This window comes from Gymnoscopelus microlampas (assembly GCF_963454915.1).
Source record: "Gymnoscopelus microlampas genome assembly, chromosome: 14".
NCBI lineage: Eukaryota > Metazoa > Chordata > Actinopteri > Myctophiformes > Myctophidae > Gymnoscopelus > Gymnoscopelus microlampas.
This window is the reverse complement of record NC_139951.1, coordinates 11,433,187-11,445,242: the sequence shown is the minus strand read 5'-3', so window position 1 is coordinate 11,445,242 and position 12,056 is coordinate 11,433,187. Positions and strand designations below refer to the sequence as shown.

The 12,056-nt window shown below is 43.2% G+C and overlaps 1 protein-coding gene across 2 annotated transcripts in view; it reads right to left on the bottom strand.

Moving 5' to 3' along the window:
- Positions 1-12,056, bottom strand: part of ankfn1a (ankyrin repeat and fibronectin type III domain containing 1a) — an 88,274-nt gene that overhangs the window by 61,130 nt on the left and 15,088 nt on the right. For both annotated transcript variants that reach the window (XR_014602334.1, XM_084079220.1), the window contains exon 3: positions 3,168-3,362. Coding sequence is in view for 1 of the 2 variants with exons in the window: in XM_084079220.1 (XP_083935346.1) it covers positions 3,168-3,362 (195 nt within the window). In the remaining variant the exon portion in view is untranslated. The remainder of the gene's footprint in view (positions 1-3,167; positions 3,363-12,056) is intronic.

The window sequence follows — 12,056 nt, the reverse complement described above, 5'->3', positions numbered from 1 at the left end:
CCCGCTTCCCACCCGACAGAGACGATCTGAAAAAGGCATCAAATAGATGACCAAGGACACCAAATCCCGTGCCCAGCTGGGCTAAGTGCTGGATCAAAACGTCAACAGAGGAAAAATAATAAAATCCACACACCAGGGTTATGCTCCCAGTGTGAAATGTTATTCGGTGGTAACGTTTCGAGCCTCCCGGAGAGGAAAAACATTGCCCTCTCACTGTATTTTGGTGTTTTCAACTTGTTTGTTTCGGTAGACGGGGATGTTTTTTGGGCTGCCAAAACAAACAGTGAAAACACCAGCAGCGAGAGGACAATGTGTTTCTGCAGATGCAGTAAACACCACCACACTATACTCCAGGGGCTGTTTTTTTTTGGTTTGAATCACATCCCACGGGGGAACTTCCAAGTTTTCATCTTTAACGAGCAGTTAGGGGTTTAGGTGTCTTGCTCAGGGACACTTCGACACATTGCCGAGAGCTGGAATAGGCTCTATGCACAGCAGCCATGTTGGAAAGAAATTGGGCCTCTTCCTTCACAGGTTTTAGCAATGATACTAATGAAGGCTCTAGTCTGTTCCATTCTGGTCAAACAGAGTCAGGGTGCTGAGTATTGTGCATGTTGGCTCACTGGAAACACTCTGCTGCACCAGTGGGTCTCAAAGTGTGGTCCAGGGACCCTCATGGTTCCTTGAGGGGGTTATAAATGGCCCCTGGCGGGTGTGTAACTCTGAAAGTGTACAAATGTACACTTTCAGAGTTGGGGTCCTTGAAATGAAAAGGTTTGAGAACCACTGTGCTACACTAAATGGAACAGAGCCCTCATTAGCATCATTGGTAACACCTGTGTAGGAAGTAAGGAAGAGGCCCAATTTCTTTGGCTGCTGTGCATATAGCCTCTATCGTACCTGGGACCTCCGGAGTCTTAGGCAGGCTCACTAACCATTCAGCTATGGCTGCCCCATAGAGGGAAATGATGGGTAAAAATGTATATTGTTATCCAAACACAGGGCAACGTGTAGTAGCGCCCAAGTATGTTTAATACATACAGGGAAATGTTACTCATCCAGTTGCCTTCGTACGCTCAATATGCATACTTATCAAGCCTGGAATTGCATCATTTTAAGGGCAAGGCCACTTTGGCCTTTGGTATTGTTAATGTTTTAAGGGCCGAAAGGCCAAATGCCAGGGCAAGCAAGGTCACCAAATAAAACAATCCACAGAAATAATGCATTTAGCTGCAGGGTCAAGGATGATTTTATGTTTAATACATAGTATTACTACATAATAATAATAATGACCTCCATCAAATTCCTACCCTGGTACTTATAATATAACCATAGTTATGACTTTAAATCAAGTCCAGGTATTTGTATAGCACATTTGATACCAGAAAAAAACACAACACGCAGTCCATCCACAACATGTCTGTCTCTCAGCGTTCCTACTGTCTGTCTCTCCTACATCGTCTCCCCCTCAGCTTTCATACACAGTCTCGTTCTCAGTGTTCCTACTGTCTGTCTCTCCTACACTGTCTGTCTTTCTCTTAGTTTCCCTACTGTTGTATTGTAGTATTGGTACAAAATGTGATATTCTAATCAACAGTCTAAGTGCTCTCTCTCTCTCTCTATTTTTCTGGTTTTATTGTGACTTCTTTTGTTCAAATGCACTTTTACATTGTGTTGTTTTCCTCCGTGTCCTGAACAGGTGTTTCCTATTAAGGAGATAGGTGTTCTTCTTCTTTTTTTTCTGAATTGAAATGTCCTTTATAATCCTTTGCTTGGTGTTTTGTGCAACGCACATTGAATGGCCTTGTTGTTGAAATGTGCCATACATACAAATACACTTGCCTTGCCTCTCTCTCATCTCTCCTTCTCTCTCTCTCTCATCATTATAGGACCACAATGGAGTCCCCAGGACTTTTTTTTTTGTTATCCTTTTAGCCCAAATGTCTGACTATACCTCGTGCTGTTTACATTTCTGTCTGATAAAGCAGTGCTTCTCAAACTTTGTCATGTCAAACCCCCAAATTGACACTTATTACTTATTAGTATTATCAGATATGCCAGGGAACCCCATAAGAGATGATTGTTCCGGCTCTAGCAGTGATTCTCAACCATTTTAATTTCGAGGACCCTCAGTTCAGTCATGCATTAGGCTATACGGACTAGGGCATTAACGGAATAATCGAATATTCGACTATCAAACCACTATTCGACCACTGTACATCAAAGTAAAAAAATAATAATGTCCCCTAAAAGTCTGAGTTACAGACCTATAAGGGTCAATTTAGTTTAACTATCTACTGCATCATTTAGCTGGGGACCCCCTCTCTGAGTTACAGACCTATAAGGGCCAATTTAGTTCTTAACTATCAATCATTTAGCTGGGGACCCCCAGGAACTCCCTCAAGGACCCCACTTTGAGAACAAATAAAATAAAGTATTCAATCAATCAATCAATCAATCAATCAACAATCTCTCTCTCTCTCTCCCTCTCCCTCTCCCTCCCCCCCATCCAGGGTTGCCAGATCTGCTTATTATCATTTCCCCGCAAGATTTTATTTGAAAATAGCCGATCTACAAGCTCTGCGACGCGTTGTGAGCTTGTAGATCTGCTATTTTCAAATAGCTGATGTACAGATGTGCCACTTCAAAACTTCACACGTTACTGTTCTTTCCCTGAAAGTGCCCTGAAAATGCATTTTTTCCTCCCTGTTCTGGCCTTAAAAATGCACTGTTTTGCCCCTGAAAATAAGTTGTCACTACACACCCCCGTTTTTCCCTTCAATAGACATCCATATACATGAGAACAAAGAATGTGTGTTGAAGAAGGTGTCAGACTCATTATGAGGCGAAAGGTGATTTGAAGAGGTCCTTGACCAGTTGCTCAAATTAATTAGCATCATAAAAGCAGTGATCATCAAAATAATTCAGCATTTTAAATGCCCTTCTTTGTCCCTCTTATTGCCCTGGGAATCCCCTGAAAATGTACTGTCTTGCCGATGGCAGGATATTTGAAGTTTTGAAATGGCACATCTGTATTATGTTAAAGTGCTCATGTGGCACCATAGTCGCTTCTTTTTTGGGCTGGTTTTCCTAGACCCGGTTGCTTGTTTCTCTCACAGAATATGGCAACACCCCCCCCCCCCCCCATCCCTCCCAGATGGACTCACGGGCGTGCTGGAAGCCGGCCTTCATGCGCTTGTAGAGCTTGGACCTCCACTCCCAGGCGCGGAGCGTCTTGTCCTTGTGGCAGGCCTCCAGGGAGAGGCCGTCCCGCTGGGCCTGGGCGGCCAGCTCCGACGCCCGGTTCTCCGCCTCCAGCATCAGGCTGTTTAGGTGACACTCCCTGCTCTCCACGCTCACGACTACACAACACACACACACACACACACACACACACACACACACACACACACATTATTACCATAGAGCCGTGGTTTTCAACCTTTTTCATACAATGGACCCCTAAATTGATATACATTTGGCCACGGACCCCCATTTGAAAATGTTTTGTGCCAGAAGCAAAGATATCAGTTAATTTTCGGCTTTGAAAAATATAAATATTCCAAGATATGCACACTTTTTCAGGGTTTTTCAAAAATAGCAGATCTACAAGCTCATAGCGTGGCACTTGGTGGTTAAGTGGTTAAAAAGGATTGTGACGCTATGTTTGCTCATTTCGCTGGGGACCCCCTGGTACTCCCTCAAGGACCACTGGTGGTCCCCGGACCACCGGTTGAGAACCACTGCCATAGAGTGCAGAAGTCCTGACGTCACTCGTCCGTCCCCCTGGGTCGTAGAAGTCATTTCTCTATGGAGAATAACATTGGGTCATCTAAGAATCTTCTAGAAGAATTGTGGTCCACCTCCCTGCGATATAGTCAGGGAGGTGGCTCTGTATCGTTTATGATAGTCAGTCACTCATATTTGATACAGTCTGTTTCTGGTGAAACTCAGCTTCTTATTAGAGCTAACTCAGCTTCTTATTAGAGAGATAAAATCTCAACAAAAAAAGAAATTACGATAAAACCATACTATTTCTTGTGAGGTTCAGGAAAATGGTCACAATGTCTCTTTTCTCAAATTCTGCTATATTTGTGGGGACGTTTGGTCCTCGCAAATAGGTAATGCAAGCACGTGCACACACGTACACACACACACACACACACACACACACACACACACACACACACACACACACACACACACACACACACACACACACACACACACACACACACACACACGTATTACTATACACAAACCCATTTTAGCACAACAATTAACCCTATAGCTGAATATAACCGACCTACAAACTCACAGTCACAACAACGCGTCGCAGACCGGCTATTTTCTGTGCGAGTCCCGCGTGACACTGGCACAAAACTATTAATAAATCAGCCATAACTAAATGCCTAACCCTGACCTGAATCTTTTCCCAGTTGTAAGCCTAACCGTGTACTTATCACGGCTCAGTCAGATAACGTACAGTTCGGTCAGATAACTCAGGAATAGATTAAGACCATTAATAGCTTGAGAACATGTTCTTCAGGCTCTGCTTATACATTACTCCCTGCTCAGCACATTAGAAGACAACCATTTAAGAGCAGAGAGACATACTGTACCTCTATAACAAGCCCCCAAGGGGAAAACAGACACCCTTAACCCACTCAATCCGGGAACACATCTGTGTCATTTTAGATTTTTAGCTATAGCCTATAACCATTAATTTACACTTTGGCTGTTCAAAAATAGCAGATATACAAGCTCATAGCGCGGCACAGGGTGCTCCTTCCATTCCGACATCTCGCCACTCCGACTAGTGGCTTCCGCGTGGGGTTAGGGTTAGGTATAGGGTTCGTTAACGTCGGAAAGGCGACATGTCGGAAAGGCGAAATGCACCCGCGCGGCACTCGGTGCTGCACTTTTCTTTTTCAAAATTAGTTTTTTTTACTCAAATCTTTGCTTCTGGGGGTCCCTGGAACAAAACCTTTTCATGTCAAGGACCCCCAAAATGATATGTATTTGGCCGCGGACCCCCATCTCAAAATGTGTTATTCCAGGGACACCCCCCACCCCCCCGCCCCCCCCAAGGAGCAAAGATTTGAGTAAAAAAAAACGTTCCCTTTAAAAAGATTATATTCAAAGTTTTGCACATTTTCACGATTTTTCAAAAATGGCAGTTCTACAAGCTCGTGGCGCGGCACTCGGTGCCGCGCCACGAGCTTGTAGATCTGCTATTTTTGAATAGCCAAAGTATAAAAAATAATGCTTACACAGATGCGTTCCCGGTCTTAATGGGTTAATTAAAGCAGAGCCTATACTGGTGGTGGTGGGAGCAAACAATGCTCATAAAACATTCAGTGGCAGCACTGACGAGCGAGAGGAAGTATACAATGAATCAGGTGTGCAATTTGGTCGGCCGCTTGACACGTCCCATACACCATCGCCCACATAGTGCGGCACGTGCATGTAAACCTCTCCAGTGTATCTGCCTGAACCGTAGCTCGCAGGCTATGCATCATTACTTGAGTAAATGTACTTAGTTACTTTCCACCACTCGAGGTGGTTTTCTTTTTTGTTTTGTACCGTCACATGTATGCAAACCAACCCAAAAATACCCCAAAATAGGGCATTTAAATCAATTATTTATGAGGGCCTTTGTGCCTGTCCAGCTGTGTCACCTTTTTCTCCAATCTTCTTAGGTTTGCACCCCTGTGTTAACATGATTGATGAACCTTGTTCCCTCTGGTTTTCTCTTTGTCATTTGGGACAATTCTGGAGGAAAAAAGGGCCCTTCGGGCTAAATTGACTCCCCTATAAGCATAGAAATACGTTTATTTTTGATTTAAACAAGGCAATAAGCACACTTTTGTTGAAATGTGTTTCACCGCCGCAGCTGTTGTTAATTGACGTGATTGATTTCCTGTTTTATCTGCCCCGTTTTCATTAATGTTCCTTAACCACCAGCATCCATATCCTGAGGGGAGAATCAGCCAAAAATCTATCTATGGGAAATGATTGGTGTAATGGGAAAATAGTGGTGCAAGTACATTTACTCAAGTCAACTCAAGTCTTATAAAAACAGTGTGAAAAAAATGTTATGGCAAAAGCTACAGGCTAGTGATGCACTTTAATTTGGGCTTTTATGGTTTGATATTTTTTAGGGATTTTAGGTTGTTTTTTCAATGGTTTTGTATTTTGTAAATGCATGTGACGCGCTGTGTGCTAAAATGTATAATGTGCTAAAATGTAATGGTGCTATGTGATTTATTGGTGCTATGTCATTTTTTGGACTATTTATTTTTAGTTATGACGCAGGACCACATTGGAAACAACATTTCATTAAGCTTTAACGTGTTATCCCGGGTTATATTGTGATTATACTTGCATATCTTTCACCAAAATCAAATCAAATCAAAAAGTACTGTGCTTAAAGGGATATTTCACTATCAACATGTTTGGGGTCATTTTAACATCTACTCTGGCTTTTGTGAGCACCCCAGACTGTATTGCTTGATTGGGTATTTATATATTTGATATTCATTTGCTTGATTGGGTATTTAGATATTTGATAGTCATTTTATCAGACACGCCCCCCTTCTACAGTATATAAACCCATTGTAACTTCAAACTCCATTTTAACCATGTTAGATTAATTGAAAACACCCGTCCTTGGTTCTGGTGACTGATATTGTCCTTCTAATGCGCAAGGAGACCGTAATAATCTTTTGGGAAAATAATAAAAATGAAATGAAACTAGAAAAAGTGCTCCTCGGAGCACAAGTCTCCGCCAGCAGACTTGTGTTGGGAATGTTGGGAATGTTCTAATTCTTATGTTCTAATTCTTACAAAAAATAGAACATGTTACTGTTTTAAGAATGCAGCAGCGGCTTTATCAATTTCAACGTCTTTAAGTGGTCTAAGGCATCTCTTCTTATTGGTATTATATAATTGAAAATGTGACCAAGGACTTCTTTTCCTTGTGGTGTCAGCTGCTCGTCTTCGTTCTTTGTCATTTTCAGATGCGAGTGTTCTTCGTCTTTGTTTCTCAGCTTGGTCCTTCCCCTGTTGGCGTTGCGCCTTTGGTTCTTCATCGGTTTGCACATAATGATTAGCTTCTTCAGTTTGCATAATAAGAGTTAATTGCACTGTGTCATTAACTGTGATCTCAGTTTGTACTGGAATGTACTGTTCTTGATTAATCCTGTCTAAGCTATTTATAATACATATTGTGATGACACCAGTGTGTCTACATGATGTATTGCTCTGCCATTTCTCAGCCATTTAGTGATTATTCCTGTCTTACCTCACTTTGAAAGAGGCAAAGACTCTTTCAAAGTTGCACATGTATTTATAGCCCGTTATATGTCACTAGCCAATCAGATCACACTATTTCACCGTATTGTCAAGTGTCACGTGAGGCTCGACCAATGTTTGCTTGGCTGACAGAAAGTGAAAACAAACTCTCCTGGCGGAGACAAAAAGTAGTTGAAGGACAATATCAGTCACCATGCAGAACCAAGGACAGGTGTTTTCAATGAATCTAATATGGTTAAAGTTTGAAGCTACAATGGGTTTGTATAGGAAGGGGAGGGGGCGTGTCTGATGAAATGAATATCAGAAGTAGCATTTGTTCTTGAAAATACGTTTAGGGACTGTTTTGAGACGTGTTTAGTGAAAACTAAACGTGAACAGTTTAGTGAAAACTGTTTACTTCTGTCTGCTTTGAAATAACTGATATCAAATATTAAGACTGGAGGAAATGAGTTTGTTTGACAGACTGATGTCTCCTCTTCTTCTCAACACTGCGTACCGGCGTATAATCTTACTTTCTTCCCTTTTCTCCCCAATTTTGTTTGTTGTGCCAATTGATTCCTCTCCACACACGTTTGCGTGTTGTCACTGCTGTTGCATCCCACTGGCTCACCTGCCAGTGAGGAGCCTCCACCGGGAAGACTTCCTACAGCACACCTTAACTAAAACTAACGAAATAACAAAGCCTAGAATAACTATAAATCATAGAGAACATGTTCTGAGCATGTCGAGTCTCGCCCCCCTGACTATCCCATATTAACCCTTTAAGACCTGGAACACATCGGTGTAATTTTTGATTTATTTGGCTATTCAAAAATAGCAGATATATACAAGCTCATAGCACGGCACTGAGTGCCACACTATGAGCTTGTAGATCTGCAATTCTTTTTTTAAATCGTAAATGTTTTGCAAATCTTTTATTATTTTTAATTTTTTGAAATGAACATTTGTAACTCAAATCTTTGCTTCTGGGGGGGGGGGTCCCTGGAACAATATATTTTATCAGAGGTTCTAAAACTTTTTCACGTCAAGGACCTCCCAAAATAATATGTATTTGACCCCCATCTCTAAATATTTTGTTCCAGGGACCCCCCGGACGCAAACATTTGAATGTAAACATAGATTTTGCACAAATGTTCAAGATGTTTTTGAAAAATAGCAAGCTCGTAGCACGGCACTCCGTGCTTGTAGGTCTGCTATTTTTGAATAGCCAAAGTATACAAAATATGGATACAGTGGTTACACGGATGCGTTCGCGGGTTTGAATGGGATAAAGCAGGTTTTCCGCCCAGAAAGTGTGAAACGCCCGCAGCAGACAGACAAGGCGGTGAGGTAACAGTATTACTGCTGTCGGCACAAACCAGAGAATAAATGGACTGGAGGGGAAGGATGGAAACGAAGGACCCAGACACACGGAGAACACATGTTACCATGGGAGACCGAAACACACACACAGGAAGACACATTAATAGCAGCCTCCAGTAACCATGGGTGATGGAGTTAACCCATTAAGACCTGGAACTGTGTCATTTTTTTGATTTGAGCTAAAAAGCATTATTTCACACTTTGGGCTATTCAAAAATAGCAGATATACAAGCTCATAGCGCGGCACCGAGTGCCGCGCTACGAGCTTGTAGATCTGCTATTTTTGAAAAATCGTGAGAATGTGTGCAAATCTTTGAAAACATATATTTTTAAAGCGAACATTTTTAACTCAAATCTTTGCTTCTGGGGGGGTCCCTGGAACAAAATATTTTGATGGGGGTCCGCGGCCAAATACATATAATTGTGGGGGTCCTTGACATGAAAAATATTGAACACCACTGATATAGAAACATGCGTTTTTCAGAAAACTGTTGAGATTTAGGAGACGCGTAGAATCGGCTTCAGGTCTCAATGGGTTAAGAGGAGAGGAGAGGAGAGGAGAGGAGGTGTGAGGAGGAGAGGGAGATGGGGGAGAGGAGTGATAGGAGGGGAGGCAAAGGATAGCAGAGGAGAGAAAGGAGATAAGATATTTATCTTTTTTTAATCCCCAATCTATACTGTACAAATCCTCATGTGTTCATTTCATTCCGACAGTGTACACAGCATAAAGAAGCATTTGGTACACCGTCAGAGTGGACCTCCAAAGAAATCAATGTGGACCCCCACGGTGGTCCCCGGGCCCCATGTTGAGAACCATGCGATTTAGCAGCGCTCTGAATGAGCCATTACCGGCTCCCCCGCCGGGGACCTGTCAGCTAACTGGCTAACGGCTAGCGCGGAGGAGAGCTGAAAATTAACAGACTGCCGCGTGTGTGTGTGTGTGTGTGTGTTTGTGTGTGTGTGTGTGTGTGTCCGCCTCACACAGCATGCCATTGTCTGGTTGGCTGGCTGAGGGTAACTAAATATAGACAGACCCCCGGGGATTGCGTGGTGGTGCTGTGTGTGTGTGTGTGTGTGTGTGTGTGTGGGGGGGGGTGGGGGGGGTTGGCACATATAAATGAACACACCCACGTGTACTATAGGTCAGCGCACGCACATGCAACGCAACAGGGACCGCACAGATACTTTAGAAATAAAACCACACTTGTTTTTTGTATGCATGTGCAAGTGTGTGTGTGTGTGTGTGTGTGTGTAAGTGTGTGTGACACAACACGCGAGGGACAGAGTCAGACTGACAGATGAGCATATATAGACAGACAGACACGCATGGATACCAATAGATAACCACACACACACACACACACACACACACACACACACACACACACACACACACACACACGCGCGCAGCAGGTACGAGCGTGTACCTGCTGCATGTCACGCACGCACACACACAGTAGTATTACTTGCGAGTTATGAATGCCATTTTTTATGAACGTAGCCATTTTTAACCGTAACCCTAATGATAGCCGATCTACAAGCTCACAACACGTTGCGCTGCGACACGTTGTGAGCTTATTAGATCAGCTAATTTATCATCGCATGGCGCTGGCACGCACTGCACTCCAATTCCAAAGCTCTAAATGTCTAATCCTAATCTGAATCTTTAAACGTATTATATCTGTAAACGTATCTCTAAAAAGTCTTTTCCAACATTAACCCATTTTGGGCAGGAACCCCTATTTGTAACTACACCTTTCAGGACGGGGGACCCCTTTTTTTTAATATATATTTGAAGTTTGTCAGAAAACTTAGGTCAGGATTTAGAAGACGTTTTTTAGAATCGGCCTCAGGTCTAAACGGGTTTAAAAAAATACTTTTTTCCAGGAAAATGGTCCTCGCAACGTCTATGCCTCATATTCTACTATACGTAGTTTGGTCCATGGAAGTATAGTAATAGAAGCACACACACACACACACACGCACACGCACGCACGCACACACACACGCCGGCAGCCAGTCGACCGAATGGGTCCTGACTGATTTACTTGGCTCTTGTGCTGTGACATAAACAGAGGGAGCAGGGGCCACCGAGGGGGAGGGGGGGGCCCGCCAGGGAAAACAACATCGGCAGTGTTTACCCTCGTGTTTGTTTACAAGGGGGGCCCGTCGTCGTCCCGTCCCGGGGCCCCTGCGGCCCCCCTCCGCCCCCCCCCCTCCCCCTGCCCTGTCTGTTTGGACTGGAGCGGCGCTCAGCCACAATAAATCACTTAGTGCTAATTGGCCTGGCGTTACATGCATCAGTGGAAAAGCTAAACCATTAAAGGGACAGAGTCAGTCGTTAAGACTTTTGCTGCCACTGCCTCCGCTTGGGCTGTGAAGTGGCCACTGTGTTTCGCCCGCGCACGTACGTGCACGGCACGCGCGCGCGGGGCAGGGCAGGGCCAGGCAGTGGACGAAGTACTCCGGTTATTTTTTTCTTTCTTTTACTTGTTGAAAATACTTTGTGTAAAAAATATCGGTGTTCAAAATTTGACTTGAAAGTACAAAAAGTATTGGGATCAAAATATGTAAAAGTCCAGAGTGTTCATTTAACTCTGAGAGTGTACAAATGGACCCAGAGTGTTTATTTAAAGATGGAGTGCCATGATATTTTTCAACCCTAAAACCTGATCATAAGGTATTATTATTATGTAAAGATTAAAAAAAAAAAAAAAAGTGTACAGAAATTGTTTAAAAAAATGTTTTTATGTGGACACGCCTCCATTTCATTAAGTATGCCTGGTTCTCACCTTAGCACCTCCTCCACCACCTCAGCACCACCCACCTGTCCTAGTCCCTCCTCCTCCTCATGCCCACACCTGTTGTGTTATGATAATGAGGGGGAGGGTATGTTTTTTGGGGGCTCTGTGATGTCACCAAAGTGCTGTTTCTCTATTGGCACGTTTGACCCTCAAGATTTCAGCCTCCAGGAAGAAACTCCAAATAATCAGAGAAGACATAAAACAACATAAAACCACCACCAGGGGGCTTAATGAAGCTCTATCAACCTCATAGACACATGAAAAACAGAAAAAGTGCAAAAACATGGCACCAGCTCTTTAAAGGAACACTCTGGATTTTACCGTGTACCAAAGTAAAAGCTCACAACAGGCTCACAACACGTCACATCGTAACGCGTTGTGCGTTTGCAGATCGTTTATTTTTTAGCCGATCTACAAGTACAGCATAAAACAAGGCTTAAGTGGCTAATGTACGTTCTGTAATAATAACCTAAATCTGCAAAGTAACTAGTTACCGTACGCTGTCAGATAATTGTAGTGGAGTAAAAAAGTACGATATTTGCCTCTGAGATGTAGTGGAGTAGAAGTTTGAAG